The 21,097-nt window shown below is 46.6% G+C and overlaps 1 protein-coding gene across 1 annotated transcript in view; it reads right to left on the bottom strand.

Annotated features, from left to right (window-relative positions):
• Positions 1–2,617: 2,617 nt before the first annotated feature.
• The window catches only part of schip1 (schwannomin interacting protein 1), a 38,011-nt gene continuing 19,531 nt past the window's right edge, over positions 2,618–21,097 (bottom strand). Inside the window, 6 exon segments of the mRNA XM_076981537.1 lie at positions 2,618–3,350; positions 3,628–3,721; positions 4,472–4,595; positions 8,521–8,718; positions 11,013–11,130; positions 12,189–12,307. Of these exon segments, the coding sequence (XP_076837652.1) occupies positions 3,299–3,350; positions 3,628–3,721; positions 4,472–4,595; positions 8,521–8,718; positions 11,013–11,130; positions 12,189–12,307 (705 nt within the window). The 3' untranslated portion in view covers positions 2,618–3,298.

Genomic DNA, 21,097 nt, shown 5'->3' with positions numbered 1-21,097 from the left:
CAAGTAACAAAGTACAAATACTTAGTTACCGTACTCAAGTAGAAATTTTGCGTATCTAGGTATACTTTTCTGGAGTAATTATTTCATCCTACATTTAAAAATTCTACTCCTTAGATTTTCGCACAATTATCTGTACTGTATTTAAAAAATAGCCTCGTTACTCCTATTTAATTTGGGCTTATTCTAAATCTAGCTTGTCATCGTTAATAAAAAAGTATCCAGATAAATCGCGGCATCCAGTGGATTTGATTGTGGTGGGATCAGAAGTATAAACATACACCATTCCCACATCCTACTGCTTTGAGCGCGATTCATCGCACGTCAAGTCACACTCCAGCAATGCCATAGCAGACATGAGTAGTTTAGTATGACAGAGACTCGAGAACTCGAGCAAAATGTCCAAACTAAGCACCAGCGAGGAGGCTGGTATCCAGGAAGACCAGCTAACCCGTACAGTGCCACGTTCAAAGTCACTTAAATCACATTTCCTCCCCATTCTGATGCTCGGTTTCAATCAATCAATCAATCAAATGTTATTTATTTAGCGCTTTTTAAACAGTTGTTGTCACAAAGCAGCTTTACAAGTGCCGAGTCCTAGCCCCCAGTGAGCAAGCCAACATGAACTGCAGCACATCGTCTTGGCCATGTCTACATGCCTAAATGCATTGAGTTGCTGCAATGTGATTGGCTGATTCAACATTTGCGTTAATGAGCAGTTGGACAGGTGTAATAAATAAATAAAGTGACTAATAAAGACTAATAAAGTGGACAGTGAGTGTACAATAATATATGGTATAATATAATGATGGTTCAATTGATATGGAATTATACCCACCAAAGTTATTACTCTAATATTAGTTTAACATGTAGTATAACAGTCCTGTATTCCCATACAAGATACAAACTAGTACAGCATAAACAAAAATATATATTCCTCATTCAATCAAACCAGCTCTTCTCAGTGCTGCACTTTGGCTGTGTTCATATTCACAAACCTCATTAATTCATTGTTTTTTTTTTGTTACTCAGACTGGATGTCAATCTCAGTCTCATGATGGCTAGTCTCACTGAGACAACTGGCTTCCACAGAAGCTGTGAATCTCCACTGGAATACACTGGAGTCCTGTGCAATTCTCCAAATGAGACAGTACGACAGTAAGACCTTCCAGAGCATCAGTGATCAAACGTATCATTGCTTTTGGTAATGTTAAAATATATTCAAAAATACTTTAAAATACTTAAAAATGTAAAAAAAAAAAGTATTTTCACTACAGTTATTATATTGAAAGATGTTTGAAACATCGTATTTATAACACCGCAAATATTACTTTCCTATTGTGTAAATTAAAGATGTACTGTGAGATTAAGTACATAATAACAATAGCACTTATTTACAACAACAAAGCTATTTGCATAGCATTGTCATTTAGCTCCAAATCTCAGAGCTTATAGTATTTACGCTAAATTTGGAATACTAGTATTATTGTGTTTAGAACCACTTTTTAATTGCCACTACTGAACTTTAAGTAAATCATAGTAATAAGAATGCTGGTTCAAATGTCTTTGAGGGTTCAAGGTTCAGTTTGAAGTCAAAGTCGAGGAGATTGTAAACCTTTCTGTCTGCACATAAATGGGGCAGCAAAATGAAGAGTTTCAATAAAAGCCCCTTAAAGTGATCCACTGGACTCCGGCGCACACAGCACCAAGCAGCTAGGGAGAGTGCATAGGGTCTAGGGAGAGTGCACTGAGTCTAGGGAGAGTGTACTGGGTCTAGGAAGAGTGCACGGGGTCTAGGGAGAGTGCACAGAGTCTTTTCAGGATGACATCGTGAGCCGAGTTACCTCTGTTCATGATCAGAAATGGACAAGCGGTACTGGTTTTCTGATTCACCGGCAATGATAGACGATGATGGGAATGATGTGAGGTTTGGAAAAGTGTGGAAAACCCAATCCAGTCCAGTCGGAAGCGCACCACCTCCTCTACGAGATGTTCTTTAAGATAGCTACATATGGTACTGTCCATTACTACTGTTGCTAAGATTGAAAGAAATGAGACAATCTCTCACATGCCTGGTCCCATAGTGAAAACTCTTACAGTGTTGGCTGATGACGAGCACACATGAAAAACAACATGGTAGTCAGCAAGACAACAAGTGGAACATTTTGGACTGATCAAGTAAACTTTCCATTTAATTCCCAATGAAGAGATGCTTTACACAAGATAAAGGAGACCACGAAGTCCCGCCATCTAAAAAACGAGTGTAAGAGGTTGGGGACCATCCCAGGAAAGCTCTTCTGAAGGTCAGCCCACGGGTGCTCGTGGGCTGTAGTGAAGCGCAAAAGGTCAAGGATTAAAAGTGAAAGGTTGAAGGTGAAGGGCTAAAGGAGTGAGACTACATTATTCTTATGTAGAGATTTACAAAATGATAAACCACAATGCATAGAATTGAACTGAAACATTCGTGTCCACATTAGTACTGTTAAATACACAAATCACTAAATCCAAATCTATTTGAAAGGCACCACATTGCAACTTCAGAAATACAACAAACTGAATGACAGATTTAAAAATAGGTTTCACACCACAAAATGACACAATAGTCCACAGTATATGAAACAAAGTTTTTATTTTTTTTTATTTTACATATTTGTACATAAACATTTTTTCCCTCAAATAAAGAATCTGAATACAATAAGATGAAAATGATATTAACACACATTTAAAATGACTCGTGTCAGAGAATCAACATTCACAAAATGTTGAATACCGATTAGAGTGAACACATGACCAAGTGGTGCGAGCAGGAGACTGGAGCTCGTCCATTATACCTGTAGCACCTTCAAATCATAGTTTCAGTTGAAAACTACCATTAGTGCAGAATAAAAAAAGTCCAACTTTTAAAATACTGTTCAACTTAAAATGTTCAGCAGTTATTTTCTTTGTACGTTTTTTAGCTTTTAAATCTGACTTTCTACTAATTTCTCACTATATTATTTCTGCCATTTTTTTTTGTATTTTGACAGTTATAATTTACTGGCAAATGTAAAAAGTTAAAAATAAAAACTATTAAGAAGCCAATCACTGCACAGGAAGCCAGGAAACTGTAGTATCCAAGACTCACAATTTTTTTTTGCCTGTCAGGAAGAGATCCGTCAGGAAGAGATCCGTCAGGAAGAGATCCGTCAGGAAGTGCTCCGTCGTGTGGATGTGTACAACCACAGAAGCAAAAGGAAAGTGGTTCTTCTGTACTGACGCCTTGATGGAGGGGTGAGGGTACGTGTGGGTGGGGTTGTGGGGCCTATTTGGAAAGTGTCTTCTCAGCCATGTGTTTCTGTTGGCTTTCAGCATGTCTGCGGATGGACGGATACACACACACACACACACACACACACACACACACACACACACACACACACACACACACACACACACACACACACACACACACACACACACACACACACACACACACACACACCGTAAGATGCTGGAAGACAGAGCAAGCCATACGACACCGTACTACGCCATGGTCTGCATCTCCGTGCTGTGACACAACACAGAACGCACAGACTTCTGGGTTGTGCCTGGTGTAGGCGCTGACTCTGGATCAGGTGTGGCGTGTCTCACCTGGTCAGGTCCTCGATGTCCACCAGCATGGCGTCCTGCTCCATGTGGAGTTCGTCTCTGATCAGGAGCAGCTGTACCAGTTCCTCGTTCAGACCTACTCACAGCAGAGACCCCGCCCCCGTCACCCAGGATACGCAACACCACCCAGTAATCATTTACTTCAGAGACCCTGCCCCCGTCACCCAGGATACGCAACACCACCCAGTAATCATTTAATTCAGAGACCCCGCCCCCGTCACCCAGGATACGCAACACCACCCAGTAATCATTTACTTCAGAGACCCTGCCTCCGTCACCCAGGATACGCAACACCACCCAGTAATCATTTAATTCAGAGACCCCGCCCCCGTCACCCAGGATATGCAACACCATCCAGTAATCATTTACTTCACAGCACAGGTGACCACAACATTTTAGTTATCTTTTTGTAAAACATATAATGTTCACAGTAAGTTTATGAGAGATTTCTAAACCTTACTTAAGGTTTAATTATATAACCCCAGATGTGGGTTCTTTTCTAAAATATTTTCTAATTTATTTTAAAAATATTCATTTTCTAAAAACTACATGAATTACAATGAAAAGAAACATCAAATTATCCAAATTTAAAATAGCTGGAAATAGCACCACTTAACTAATGTAAATTAAATGTAAAGTAAATTTACAGTAAATGTAAAATAAATATTGAAAATAAGTAATGCAGTGTATGTAATGTAGACAGTGTAAATATTTTTGAAGTGATACTGCTTGATTGTACTAGTGATACTAGTGGTCTACATTGGTTTCAAACAGAAGTGGGTTTTTTTTCTTTTTTTCGGCCCACAGGACGCCGGAAGTGACTTACTCTCGATCTGGGAGTGGAGGTCATTGACGATGACCTGGAGTTGACCTAGGGTCATGTCTCGCAGGTCTGTGGGCTTCAGGTTCCTCTTCATCAGACATTCACTAATGTGGGGCATGTGGGGAAGCTACACACACACACACACACACACACACACACACACACACACACACACACACACACACACACACACACACACACACACACACACACACACACAGCACAAAGAACACATTTTGTAAACTTTAAAATAACACTTTATTAATCCCCAAAGGGAAATTGGAATATTAGAAATTGTTCAGAAAAAATGACACCTAATTTCATGTCAAATCACTCTGATGTAACGTCAATTCAGTCTGAGGTCATGGCAAGAACGAATTGCATCAGAACACAGCACTGTTAGAGTAAGGAGAACCGTTTTACGGTAACCAGCCCACATGCTGTTGGCATGAAGCGTCCCCTTTCACATCATTCACACCACGCTCGTCCACACGTCTCCTCTCCTGGGACTGGGCCGCAGGTCTTTCACAGTTTTAGGTGCTGATGAGTCACTGTTGTGAACTGAACCTTGTTCTCCAGAACCTGAGTGGGTTTTCCACCATCCAGCAGTGAATTCTGAGGTACCGACAGGCTGGTTTCATGCACTTCATTTGCTTACTTTAGACCCATGATTTATGATGCCTCCCCAACACACTAGCTAGACTCACTAGCTAGACTTACTAGCTAACTCTTACCACCTTAAAGACATAAAGACTTTTACAGCCTTAAAGACCTAAATACTCTTACTACCTTAAAGACTTAGACATAAAGATTCTTATTACCTTAAATACCTAAACACTCTTACTACCTTAAAGACTTAGACATAAAGACTCTTATTACCTTAAATACCTAAATACTCTTACTACCTTAAAGACTTAGACATAAAGACTCTTATTACCTTAAATACCTAAATACTCTTACTACCTTAAAGACTTAGACATAAAGATTCTTATTACCTTAAATACCTAAACACTCTTACTACCTTAAAGACTTAGACATAAAGACTCTTATTACCTTAAATACCTAAATACTCTTACTACCTTAAAGACTTAGACATAAAGACTCTTATTACCTTAAATACCTAAATACTCTTACTACCTTAAAGACTTAGACATAAAGACTCTTATTACCTTAAATACCTAAATACTCTTACTACCTTAAAGACTTCGTATCACCTGCCATCATACAGAGTGATCATTAGTGATAATTTACACAGTCTTGCTGAAAGTGGTTACAGATTTTGATTCGTCATAGCGTTACCTTATGGTTACAGATTATGATATGAAAACATAGATAACAATGCGCACTACTGACAGACTAGATTAGATAAGGACCCATACCTGCCCTGGATATGGAGACATCTGACTACAGAATCTACCAGCATTTCTCAGAAACCACCAATATATGGTGTTATACAAAGAATATACAGTAACACACACACACACACACACACACACATACACACACACACCATAAACTCATGCGGCAGAACCGATCTTGGCTAAACGATCCAGTTCGCACTGACACCGTGATCCATGTTTGTATATCTGCCTCTCCAGCTCCTAAAGCTTCTCTAATTACACCACCACTCCTGTTAGCCCGCTAAGTTCTGCATATTAGTGCGACACACCACTAAACACTGATTATAATCTGTAATCAGATAGAACAGTCAGTGTGTATGAAATGTGCTACATAAACACATTCGCTTCGTCTAAATTACCAGACGGACTTTGAAACTGCTGCTCACATTGTCCAGGGATTGCATACCTAGAGACCCCATCCACACCACCCACTCACCACACCCACCCGCTCACCACACCCACCTGAGAGAGGACAGTGTCATGCTACAGATCACCATTTTATTTCTGTTGCGAAATTACATCAAGACTGTCAAGTGGATGACAAAAATCACAATTCCCTAAGTCTGATATGCAGATATGTATGTGTATTTGTTAATTTTAGGGAAGTTTCATACCCAAATGCCAGTTTTGGTTTAACCACAGTCTGCATGATACTGCTGGCTCGTGTCTCATCTAACCCTCTTGGGGCTTTTGAGTTTCTAAGCTTCAGTCCACTTTCCCACTGCAGCCCTGCGTGTTTGGTGGTATCACGAACAGCTCAGTGGCTGGAGATCACAGCATCAACACCGCAAGGTGTCAGCCAGACTCTCTCAGCTACTTTCCCCTCTCTCTCCCTCTACCTCTACCTCTTTCTCCCTCTCTGGCTCTCCCTCTCTTTCTCTTTCCCCCTCTCTCCCTCGCTCTCCCACTCTCTCTCTCTCCCTCTCTGAGGTGTTGTTACTCAGGGAAAGGAACACCACTGCCCCCTCCCCGTTGACCAATCACTCCCTTCCCACAATGCTGTGAATACCCTCCCTCACCCACTCTCTTTTCCTCTCTCTCTATCTCTCCTCCTCTCTTCCTGCCTCACCCACTCTCTTTTCCTCTCTCTCTATCTCTCCTCCTCCTCCTTCTTTTCCCACTGTCCCCCTCTCTTTCGTTTCCTTCTCTATAAACGAGCGACACTGGACCACCTCTGTGGCTCTGCGTCTATAGGGGAGCGCCAGAACTCATCTAGTTCCTCATCGTTTCAGCCCATTGGCTACGCGGTCAGCACCGTTGCCACGGCGTCACCAGCTGCATCCTGCTAACGTGCCATGCGTGTCACGTTTCCTCTCGAACGGGGCGTGAGCGCTCGGGCCTCAAATTGTGACGGAAGTGGCAAACGTGAAATGAAACAATCTTTCAGAGACTGGCACACCAACTGGTGGTGAGAGTGAGGTGTTCCTGCGAGAGCCGGATGACTATAGCATGGAGTTTCCTGTCATCGGGCAGAGAGATGATCACTCATCGCTTACATCATACGTGTTTATGTGAAGAAAGCTTTAAGCGTCTTTAAGGGAAAGCGTCGTACACCCGAGAGATGACTAAGATGTCGAATATGTAAAATTCCCTGGGTGACATTCTGTCAAATGAGGTGAGTGTAGTTTTAATGGAATGCTGATGTAATGGAGGTCTGGACCATGAAGCTGTGAAGCAGAGACACTTTTTCTCAGCCTGAAGCTCCTCTTGTCCATTTCGGCCTTTCTGAGCAACGTCCTGAACTGGCCTGGTGTAACGTTTGAACAAACTCGGAGAAAAACACAACAAAAATGAACAAAACTAAAAACAACCCCCCCTCCCAAACCCAGCCAAAACAGGACATTTAGGCATAAAGGGGGCATATCAGCAGAACGGCTCAATTCAGCCGCTCGGTTTGTGAGAACGTCTGAGATCTCAGTCCTATCGCTTCCAACAGATGGCCAGGACTCCGAAACCAAAGGTGTCACCCAGTACACTGTGGGTCATAAATTCCCCACAGCGCTGCTTTTCTGTGTGCTAAATAAGTGCTCCACCCAGGTGGCCTGTGGCAATGCATTCTGGGTAAAATAAAGGGGTCAGGGGAGAATATTTCCAAGGGAGAGAAGTCAGACACAGTGCTAAATGAAGACGGGGTGGCCAGGAGTGACCAGAGCTAACGTGGGGTGGCCAGGAGTGACCAGAGCTAACGTGGGGTGGCCAGGAGTGACCAGAGCTAACGCGGGGTGGCCAGGAGTGACCAGAGCTAACGCGGGGTGGCCAGGAGTGACCAGAGCTAACGTGGGGTGGCCAGGAGTGACCAGAGCTAACGTGGGGTGGCCAGGAGTGACCAGAGCTAACGCGGGGTGGCCAGGAGTGACCAGAGCTAACATGGGGTGGCCAGGAGTGACCAGAGGTAACGTGGGGTGAAACCAACCAAACTCCCTTCTGAACTCCCTCTCCAGTCTCACTACAAATCGACTTTATTTTCTTCAAATGCTTGTTTATTCATTTGTTTACTTGTTTTCTATACTTGCCAATTTTCATTTACCTACAAGAATGGAACCTTGGGTCTTGTGAAAGTGCTGTATAAATATCACACACACACACACACACACACACACACACACACACACACACACACACACACACACACACACACACACACACACTCACCAGATCTGCCACGGGTGACTTCTTGCGGTTCTGTTTCTCCACCTCCACCTGCATCTTGGCCATGGGCTTGGCCATCGCCAGCGCCAGCTTGGCCTCCGCCTGGAGCTTCTTCTGCCTGCTGAGGAAGTCCATGTCCTCCAGAGACTCCGAGTCCTCCTCTGTCGTGTCCCGGTCCGAGTACGAGGAGCTCTGCTTGCTCTGCAGCAGGTCGGGTACAAGGACAGAAGACAGGATGAGACAAAAAGCTCTTCTACTGCCCCCTTACCTCTTCTATTGCCCCCTTACCTCTTCTATTGCCCCCTTACCTCTTCTACTGCCCCCTTACCTCTTCTATTGCCCCCTTACCTCTTCTACTGCCCCCTTACCTCTTCTATTGCCTCCTTTCCTCTTCTATTGCCCCCTTACCTCTTCTATTGCCTCCTTACCTCTTCTACTGCCCCCTTACCTCTTCTATTGCCCCCTTACCTCTTCTATTGCCCCCTTACCTCTTCTACTGCCCCCTTACCTCTTCTACTGCCCCCTTACCTCTTCTATTGCCCCCTTACCTCTTCTACTGCCCCCTTACCTCTTCTACTGCCCCCTTACCTCTTCTATTGCCTCCTTTCCTCTTCTATTGCCCCCTTACCTCTTCTATTGCCTCCTTACCTCTTCTACTGCCCCCTTACCTCTTCTATTGCCCCCTTACCTCTTCTATTGCCCCCTCTCCCCCTGAACCTGAACCTATGAAACGTAACTGCTGCCGCCCCCGTCAGGCCTGACTGACCTGAGATCAGCTGAGGTGCACACACGCGCCCCCACCTGTGTGTGTTTACTGGGAAAAGCTCCATAGTGTTAACGTGATGGTGAACAGTGATGGATAAGTTACCTTGAAAAAGTAATCAGATGACTGATTACTGATTACTCCTTCAAAAAGTAACTTAACTACGTTACATATTACTTTATTTTAAAAGTAACTACGTTAGATTACAAGTTACTTTAGTAGTTACATTCAGCAGCAAAATAAGTTTTTCCATTACTCACTTTATTGGTGCATTTTTAACAGTAACAATGTATCTCCTGACATTTAAATAATGTATCTCCTGACATTATGTTTGTGTTGCTGCGCGGTATTATTTGTAAATGTATTTGTAAATGTAATACATGTGAACTATTCAGTCAGACAGCTATTTGTTGTGAAACGAAATACAATTACAATTTCAAGCATTTTAAAGTAGGCTACGTTAGCCGAAATTCCAGCACTTTTCAAACCTAAAACTCAATGCAACTTTAAAATTGGTCAGGTAAATGTTCCTTCCCCTGTTTTTGATGGGTGTTTCTTTATACTACCACATATCGTTACGGGAGGACACTGCACAGAATGATGTGAACGCGCTCACAGGTTCGCGCGCAGCGTGCGCAGTCGAGCGCTACGGTCAGACGCAGAAGAAAAACTGAGCCAAGAAGAAAGCAAAAATATATATTTTTATTAAGGAAAATAAAAATAGTAATGCACAGTTATTTGGATAAGTAAATTTAATCTGATTACTGGACTGGAAATAGTAGCGCATTATATTACTCATTACTGAAAAAAGTGGTAAGATTAGAGTAATGCGTTACTAAGTAACGTGTGGCTGACATCACTGATGGTGAATAATGACATGACAAGGATTGGTGTCATGGCAAACTGGTACCTTGTGTATTAGGGGTTAATTACCATGGTCACCCTACTACAGGCACCTAGCTTCTAGGAGATGGTCTGGCTTGCCGGTGGATGTACTGATGCTAGCTCCTACCTGAGGCTCACCACCTGCATTGAAGGGACTGTGACTACTTGGCCTGGGAACTAGAAGCACAACTATAACTATAGAACTACATTTGGACCACAAATACGGACTTCTGCTAACGGGCCACCCAATAGAGGATGGGTTCACTTTTGAGTCTTTGAGAGATTTTCCTCGCCACTGTCGCCTCTGGCTTGCTCATTAGGGATCTGGACCCATACGATTGTAAAGCTGCTTTGTGACAACGTGTTGTGAAGTTAAAGTTGTCCTGTGACAGGACAAACACCCAATCACCCTGTCAGTGTGTAAAACTCTGACAGCAAGTGTGTGACCTCAGGATTTTTGTAGGACCGCAGGTTCCTGAACTACCGCGGTGTAATTCAGAAAGCGGGTCAACGAAAGTGGCGGGGGGGGCTGAGATGACTGAGCACGAGCAAACGCTCAGTAACAAAGTACAAACACGGGAGCCGACCGTGACGGCCGTTACGATAAGATCAGGCGATGGCCTGCTGGGAATCCTTTGGGTCTGAAACCACAACGGAGGGGTGTTTTCACCCGGGTCATTTCTCTGTGATCTACCTTCCTGTTTGAGGCACACAACTCATTCATTCATGTAAACACACCTGGACACTAACTCATTCAGAGGAGACGTGTACCGAACCACAACCGACCCAATAAGCGTTACTGATATATTATATTTATGTGTGTGTGTATATATGTGTGTGTGTGTACCATAGGGGACAGAGGTGTGTCCAGGCTGGTCTCTGTCTTGCTGTCATCTGCATCGCTGTCTTTGTCACTCCCACTGTCATTCACAAAGCATATCTGTAGGTTCATGCCACTCTGTAGTCTGTGAGTCAACCACACACACACACACACACACACACACACATACATTTGTGGTTAATCACACCTTAGATTGGTGACGGGCAGCGGGACACCCTCCTGCTAGAACACTATTCACACAGTGTGATTCTCATTTAGCATTTCCTGCCCAGACAGGAAGTGGGGGTTGTTCTCACACCCATACACGTGTAGGAGGAAGCGGATGTGGCCGAGCAGTAAGCCACTAGCACTACGGGAAGATGGCACCTTGGTCTAAAAGACATGATTCAGAGAGAAGGGGGCAGCTGCCGGGATGTGGAAGCTTAGCTAACGCTGACCTCTGCCTACGACGTGGTGTGTGACTGTGCCGATCTTGATATCATGTGATCACTCTGATTACCTCTGTGGTTTCCTTCTCAGAGAGATGACCAGTGTGTGCATATGTGTGTGTGTGTGTGTGTATATATATATGTGCGAGAGAGAAGCTTCCGTTTTGGGAAGTGTTTGTGTGCTCTACAGACAGTGGGGGGGTGGGTGTGTGGGTCCTTCACTTTGTTCTTAGAAAGAACACAGACACACACACACACAGACACACACACACACGTGGGTGAATTACTTTAGCATAGGTCTCTTCTCTCTTTTTTCCGTGTTTTGTGTGATGTCACCCAGTCGAATCAGGACTGTGACAAAATTTAAACCACTGAGGAGAAAGTCACTCAAAAGCCCCCATGAGGCTGTACGGCTGCTACAGCCGAAGTCCCCGCTGCGCAGTTGTGTGTCACTTACACGAAACGCTGCTTGTTGTGGTCAGACTGTAAACAAGCACGCATGTGAGACCCTACGCAATTTCACTGCCTTGAATATGGTGGTCCTGCTGATAATGAAATCAACAGTAATCTCACGTCTTCTCATGTACTGTCCTGTCTATGAGGGACAAATTCATGACCAAAAACATTCCCATAGTATTACAGTCATTATTAGTATTACATTATTAGTATACCACCCCCCCCCCCCCCTCCCCTCACACACCCCTCATCTCACACACCACCCATCTTCTCAATATTCACACACACGTGCACTGACCGTGAGGACAGGCTGGGTTTGCCACTCTTACTGCTGCTGGTATAGATGCCTGGACCATCATCGAAGAAGCTTCCCAGTGCAAGCTTCTGTCTGATGGATTCTCGTTCATTCTTCTGGGCCTGGAGAGAACAGACAGAGAGACCTTTCAGCAAGAAGACTGTACACACCTCACATGACCGCTAGAGGGCGACAGGGGCTCATAAAATGGAGGGAGATAACTCCATTCTTAACATATTTCAGGAAAAAACGACAGCAATTACAACAATAAAAGTATTTAAGATAGGAGGAAGTAGACAAGCATGTCAAATCAGAGCCTCCACGGACTGTCTGCTGAGTTACAAGAGTCCTGTTCAACTGTTCTCCTGCCTATACAGAGCAGAAAAGCGAACACACATGGAGTCTCATAGGCCATGACAGAGAGGGTCCTCATTCCATCCCCCACACACACACACACACACACACACACACACACACACACACACACACACACACACACACACACAGATATTTTGTCAGAGATAAAGTATAATGTAAAGTGTGTATTGATTGGTGCCATATTGCCCAGTAACAGATATGATGAGGAGGAGGAGGAAGAGAGAGACAGAGGGAGAGAGAGAGAGAGAGAGAGAGAGGGAAATGGAGAGTTTTCTTTTCTTTCCCTAAGCAGACACTTTAAACACATTATTCAAACAGCGGCAGATAAATCACGTCATGGCAGCAGAGGCGTTGGTGCTGTTGGGCCCAGATCTAGGATCCAGTTGATTCAAGATCTGAGGATGACGGAGGTATGCAGCATCAGCCTGTGTGTGTGTGTGTGTGTGTGTGTGTGTGTGTGTGTGTGTGTTCCAGGTGAGGACAGTGTGGTCAGGTATGCTTGTGCGTGGAAGTGAAGATGGTGAAGTAATTTGGTGGAAAAATACATCTCCCTCCCCCGTCTCTACTGCTGATCACAACCCCCCCCCCCCACACACACACACACACACACACACACACACACACACACACACACTCGCCTCCTCCTCCAGGCCAGAACACTGAAGTGACACTGTGAAACCTTAATGATAAACCTCTGTAAAAAGAGCCAATCACAAACTGCTATTCCTCCTGTCTCCAGCAGGGGGCAGCACTGTTTGTTTTGCTCCGTAACCATAACCACCCAAGCACAGTGTGGAGTTCCCAGGACAGCAGGTGTGGGAGGACTGGGGTGTGACCATATCCTGAGAGACAGCCGTCTCTCTCTCTCTCTCTCTCTTTCCTGAGAGAGAGACAGGTTGTTACTCAGCACATACAGACTCCATGTTGGATAAACCTGATGGAGAACCCAATCTCTCTCTCTCTCTCTCTCTCTCTCTCTCACACACACACACCCCTCCTGAATGACAGCTGTAAATCTGGGGCTAAAACAAATACCGTAAACAAGCCAGAAGAATCCCTTCCTCTGTCTCTCTCTCACCCTCTCTCTCTCCCTCCCTTACTGTCTCTCCCTCACTCTCTCTCTCTCTCTCTCTCTCTCTCTCACTGTGATAAATCAACACCCCATTCAAGTCCACTCTGAGCTGAGACACCTCTGTCTCCTGAGAACTTCTCACCTCATCTGACCCCACATTCTAACAAGACCACACGTTTGCCCCTGCAGGTACCCCCCTCACACGTTTGCCCCCTGCAGGTACCCCCCCCACACGTTTGCCCCCTGCAGGTACCCCCCCCCCCCATGTTTGCCCCTGCAGGTAAACCCCCCCCCCCCCCATTCTTTAACACTAGTATTATGGATGTCTTGCTTTTTGTCCGAGGTTTAGAAACGTCAGTGTGGTGTTGGGGAGCTCAGAGGTCCGACGCTGATGGTCAGGGACGCTGTCCCCACGTCCTGCGTCTCTGTTCAGTGTCCGCGCTGCCACATTCCAGGTGCGGAGAAGGAGGGGATTATGGGAAATCATCATGGTTGAACTGCTTGGCGTGTAGGAACGTTGCCATGGAGAACAGGGCGCCGTGGAAATGCTTCAGTAAAACAACGCAGGGCCGTTTCCATGAAAACGAAGCCTGAAGAAAAGTCTGTTCTGATATGTCTATCCCTCTCTCTCGTTTTTTGCTCCCTCACTCCACACAATGGCTGTCTGTCAGTAGGCCCGGGGGCGGGGCTGGGGAGGTTGGGGGCGGGGTTCTGTTACCCTCGGAGATCTCGCCTTGCGTTCAGCCCGGCTGTCCCACACAAGAGCAGCATGTTCAGCCCAGAGTTGTTGGGTCCTGCATGTGTGTGTGTGTGTGTGTGTGTGTGTGTGTGAGGGAGAGAGAAGGAGACAGCAGGACAGCTTCAGTCTAACGTCTATCAGTCTGGCATATATGTGTTTTTGTGTGTGTGTGTGTGTTTTTATGCTCCCAAATTCCATTCCCTGTTTTCAGACCCTCGCTTTTAAGCCCATTAAGTGTGTGTTTTGTAGAGCTACACAACTTTGACTCGCACACTGAAGTCCATATCAAATTCTAAATTCAAATTCACAAACACCTCAATCTGGTTCAATGATACAAACACTAATAAGACCAAACAAGTCTTATAGTCTTATAACTATATAAACGCTGAAACATGGCAGATGAGATCATCAATTCCAGTACAGTCCAATCTACCCAGAGAGAGGGAGAGAGAGAAAGAGAGAGAGAGGGAGAGAGAGAAAGAGAGAGAGAGAGAGAGAGAGAGAGAGAGAGAGAGAGACATAGAGTTGAGCTGACTCTTTCCAGACAAGCTGTGAGGGGCATCTGTCCACATCAGGGTGTGAGAACAGAACAACACACATGCAAAGAAGCACCCCACCCCTCCCTCCCTCCCTCCCTCCCTCTCTCTCCCCCTCCCTCTCTCATTCTCACTCACTATTTCTCCTTTGTCTTAACTTCCTTACCTCATATTTCCTTATATAGTCAACTCTCTAGAGCTAATCTGGATCCACTAGCCCCTCAGTGCCCTGTTCAAACTAAACTGAGTGAGTGGGTGTTAGCATGTGTGTGTGTGTGTGTGTGTGTGTGTGTGTGTGTGTGTGTGTGTGTGTGTGTGTGTTAGCATGTGTGTTAGTATGTGTGCATGTGTGTGTGTGTTAGCATGCGTGTGTGTGTGTGTGTGCGCATGCGTGTGTGTTTTAGCATGTGTGTGTGTGTTAGCATGTGTGTGTGTGAGCATGTGCGTGTGTGTGTGTGTGTTAGCATGTGTGTGTGTGTGTGTGTGTGTTTATGAATTGAGCACTGACAGCTCTCTCTCTCTCTCTCTCTCTCTCTCACACACACACACACACACACACACACACACACACACACACACACACACACACACACACACACACACACACACACACACACACACACGTGCTTGCTGTATTAATAAGACAGTGGGGTGTGGTAGGAGAGCCGCTATGATGATGTATGTCTGTATTTCCACACACAGAGCGACTGGCACGAGGCCTTTTCACACACTCACTCTCCCGCCAACAAACGCCATGACTGGCTTCACAAACCCTGAGCCAAGCGTGACAGCTGAGACCCAACACAGCAGGGGTCCAAACACACCTGGCACCAACGACCTCACACACACACCCACACATGAACCTGCCACGATTACTGAAACATCTCCTACAGAAAGCAAACAAAGAGATCGTTAATAATTCTATTCACATGAATGAACAGGCATGCACACACACACACACACACACACACACACACACACACACACACACACACACACACACACTGACCTGACCTTGAGGGGGAGGGGGACTGGGTGGTGAGCAAATAAAGGTCTTACACACACACACACACACACACACACACACACACACACACACACACACACACACACACACACACACACACACACACACACACACACACACAGATATCTCGGATAGAAAGAAACACAACAGACAGTAAAAAATGAGATGAGAGATGAGAAAAGAGATGAGAGAACAAAGGAAAAAGGTTAAAGACATGACACACAACACACAAACACACACACACACACACACACACACACATTTATTATATCTTCCAAGACTCAAACACACATCTATAGCCTTGAAAGAAAGTGTGAGACAGAGAGACAAACAGAGAAATAGTGAGACACAGGTGGAGAACTACAAAAATACACAAAGGCGGAGCAGGGAGGCGGTGTGGGTCTGCAGCCCACAGGTGGAGCATCCTGTATGAGACACACAGCCCATACTCACACACACACACACACACACACACACACACACACATATTCTCATACTCACACACACTCTCATATTCACAGACACACACGCACACACACACACACACACACACACACACACACACACACACACACACACGGTTATGTCTGGGGTCATGTCTTCAAGTAAAAAGCTTTAGGGATGTGCTCTTATTTTCATCCAGGAGGCAAGGATTTCAGCTACCATGGCAACACACACACACACACACACACACACACACACACACACACACACACACACACACACACAGAGTCACGCCCTGCAGCCAGAGGGAAGGTAATGTTAATCGATCACAGGCCCTTCTCTGGCGCTTTCAGCAGGGGGTCTCTGCTTCCACGACCTGTGGTGGGGCATCAGACCTGGGGTGGGGCATCAGAGCTGGGGTGGGGCATCAGACCTGGGGTGGGGCATCAGAGCTGGGGTGGGGCATCAGAGCTGGTGTGAGGCATCAGAGCTGTGGTGGGGCATCAGAGCTGGGGTGGGGCATCAGAGCTGGGGTGGGGCATCAGACCTGGGGTGGGGCATCAGATCTGGGGTGGGGCATCAGAGCTGTGGTGGGGCATCAGAGCTGGGGTGGGGCATCAGAGCTGGGGTAATAAATCTCTCCTGCCTCCTGTGTTACTGGAGGACAGATGAAACACGGTGCTACATGCCATGTAATCCATCCGGCTCATGTGGGCTCACACACACACACACACACACACACACACACACACACACGTACACATGCACGCATGAGTTCACACACACACACACACACACACACACACACACACACACACACACACACACACACACACACACACACACACACACACAGCTGGAGATGCAGAGGAAGCTTATCTAGGACTATGTTTGAATAAATAATTAAGGCTGAGGGGATAATTATTATTTTCTGTTTCAGGGTAAGTGAGACAGAGAGAGAGAGTGAGAGAGAGATAGAGAGAGAAAGAGAGAGATAGAGAGAAACAGAGGAAGGGAGGGAGAGAGCGAGGGGGAGGGGGGGAGAGAGAGGGTGAGAGAGAGAGGAAGGGAGAGAGAGAGAGAGAGTGAGAGAGAGAGTGAGGGAGAGACAGAGTAAGGGAGGGAGAGAGAGAGGGTGAGAGAGAGACAGAGGAAGGGAGAGAAAGAGAGAGAGAATGAGGGAGAGACAGAGTAAGGGAGGGAGAGAGAGAGGGTGAGAGAGGGGGGGGGTGTCTGTAAGGAATTTTTTCAGGATGAGTCCTTCTGTTACTAGCCCCTCCTCAGTAGCTATGGGGGGAAATAGAGTTGAGAGGAGTGTGTGTGTGTGTGTGTGTGTGTGTGTGTATGTGAGTGTGTGTGTGTGTGTGTGTACAGTGGCAGGGACAGGCCGGCACCAGTCGCTCCCTGGACTGGAACATGGTACTGGGCGCTGGTGGTTGCCTGGATACCAGACTAATTGAGGGGCCTCTAGAGACGTGGTGTTATCAGAGTGAGTGCTCTATCTTTCATACACCATTCCCCCCCTCTCTCTCTATCTGTTTTTCTCTCTATCTCTCTCTATCTTCACTGCTATCTTTTTCTAAACAAGCCTCTTCTCCCTAGGAATTCCTTCCTCGTCATCCTCTCCATGTCTCCCCCTCTCACAACTTCTCTTCCGTGTCCTCACTCCTCCTCTCCCACTCTACCCGCTCCTCCTCCTTCCCCCTCTCTTCCCTCATCCCTTCTTCCTACACAACTTCTCTTTTCTCAGCCCTCTCACGTCTCCTCCTCTCCTGTAGCTCTGAAGTGTCTCCGAAGGCTTTGCTGCTCTCTACCGCCCCCTGCAGGCTGTGTTTAACCCCAACCCGAGCACCCACCGTCCCCTCAGAGGACCCAGGACGCGTCCTCTGGAGCTACTGGGGTCCCCCTAGTGAAGACGCCCACGCGGGGGACAGCGAGGGATAGAGACATGGATGACTGCAGCCGTGAGACCGAGATGAGACCGTGGAACATGGCCTATGGAGACGGCCAAGTAATGCTGCCTACGAACATGAAAGAGCCAGGAATCAGGAGAGAGAGAGAGAGAGGGAGAGAGAGAGAGAGAGAGAGAGAGAGAGAGAGAGATAGAGAGAGAATTCTGTGGTTGAATCACACTTGTATCACTAAGTAAGTAGGACAGTTCTGGTGCTGTTCAGAAATGTCATTTCCAGCCCACACACACCTGTCTGTTCTGCACTCGTGTGTAACAGACAGAACCACAGCACAGCTCTACACACACACACACACACACACACACACACACACACACACACACACACACACAGACAGACAGAACCACAGCACAGCTCTACACACACACACACACACACACACACACACACACACACACACACACACACACACACACACACACACACACACACACACACACACACTGTCCTTATGGCATTTCAATGCATCATTAAATCCAAAACATTAGGACTCGTGTTCTTTCACACACACACGCACGCACACACACGCACACACACACACACACGCACACACGCACGCACAAACACACACGCACACACATACACACACACACACATAGCTGATGATCTCCTGGATGTGGGATGGGGAACATTTATTCCCCCAATGCACCTAAAATCCAACCCACTATTCTACCCACCCAACCTGGTTAAACACCAACTCCCCAACACCAAACACAAACACCAGCTCCCCAACACCACACACAAACACCAGCTCCCCAACACCAAACACAAACACCAGCTCCCCAACACCACACACAAACACCCAGCTCCCCAACACCAAACACAAACACCCAGCTCCCCAACACCAAACACAAACACCAGCTCCCCAACACCAAACACAAACACCAGCTCCCCAACACCACACACAAACACCCAGCTCCCCAACACCAAACACAAACACCAGCTCCCCAACAACAAACACAAACACCCAGCTCCCCAACACCAAACACAAACACCAGCTCCCCAACACCAAACACAAACACCCAGCTCCCCAACCCCACACACAAACACCAGCTCCCCAACACCAAACACAAACACCAGCTCCCCAACACCAAACACCCAGCTCCCCAACACCAAACACAAACTCCCAGCTCCCCAACACCAAACACAAACACCAGCTCCCCAACAACAAACACAAACTCCCAGCTCCCCAACACCAAACACAAACACCAGCTCCCCAACAACAAACACAAACACCAGCTCCCCAACACCAAACACCCAGCTCCCCAACACCAAACACAAACACCAGCTCCCCAACACCAAACACAAACACCCAGCTCCCCAACACCAAACACAAACACCAGCTCCCCAACACCAAACACAAACACCAGCTCCCCAACACCACACACAAACACCCAGCTCCCCAACACCAAACACAAACACCAGCTCCCCAACAACAAACACAAACACCCAGCTCCCCAACACCAAACACAAACACCAGCTCCCCAACACCAAACACAAACACCCAGCTCCCCAACCCCACACACAAACACCAGCTCCCCAACACCAAACACAAACACCAGCTCCCCAACACCAAACACCCAGCTCCCCAACACCAAACACAAACTCCCAGCTCCCCAACACCAAACACAAACACCAGCCCCCCAACAACAAACACAAACTCCCAGCTCCCCAACACCAAACACAAACACCAGCTCCCCAACACCAAACACAAACACCCAGCTCCCCAACACCAAACACAAACACCAGCTCCCCAACACCAAACACAAACTCCCAGCTCCCCAACACCAAACACAAACACCAGCTCCCCAACACCAAACACAAACACCCAGCTCCCCAACACCAACCACAAACACCAGTTCCCCAACACCAAACACAAACACCAGCTCCCCAACACCAAACACAAACACCAGTTCCCCAACACCAAACACCAACACCAGTTCCCCAACACCAAACACAAACACCAGTTCTCCAACACCAAACACAAACACCCAGCTTCCCAACATCAAACTCAATCTCCCAGCTCCCCAACACCAAACACAAACACCAGCTCCCCAACACCAAACACCCAGCTCCCCAACACCAAACACAAACACCAGTTCCCCAACACCAAACACAAACACCCAGCTCCCCAACACCAAACACAAACACCAGCTCCTCAACACCAAACACAAACACCAGCTCCCCAACACCAAACACAAACACCAGCTTCCCAACACCAAACACAAACACCCAGCTCCCCAACACCAAACACAAACACCGGTTCCCCAACACCAAACACCAGCTCCCCAACACCAAACACAAACACCAGCTCCGCAACACCAAACACAAACACCCAGCTCCCCAACACCAAACTCAATCTCCCAGCTAAACACACATCTCTCCAATGGCAGAACACACTAGTGACAAGCCTCCAGTTTCAATTTCTAGTAGATTCCTGTGTCTGTCTCTCTCTGACACTCACACAAAATCGACTTCTAAACAAAGTCTCCAAACCATCAAAAAGTGTGTGTGCCTCTCTAAAGCAAAGCCCGCAGTCCTGAGGGACCTGGGAAACAGCAGATCTCACGACACACACCTCTATCACACACCCACACACCCACACACACACCCACACACACACTCCAGACATGTTCTACGCCCATCCTGCAGGACACCAGCACCATTACTAAATACGCTGTTTAAAAAAAACAACAACTAAAAAACCCCATTAAGTTCAAGTCAGCGCGGGAACCGTCGACCGGCG

The sequence above is a fragment of the Brachyhypopomus gauderio genome, chromosome 19 (assembly GCF_052324685.1).
Source record: "Brachyhypopomus gauderio isolate BG-103 chromosome 19, BGAUD_0.2, whole genome shotgun sequence".
Lineage (NCBI taxonomy): Eukaryota > Metazoa > Chordata > Actinopteri > Gymnotiformes > Hypopomidae > Brachyhypopomus > Brachyhypopomus gauderio.
Note: the sequence above shows the minus strand (reverse complement) of the source record. Positions and strands in the feature narration are given on the sequence as shown.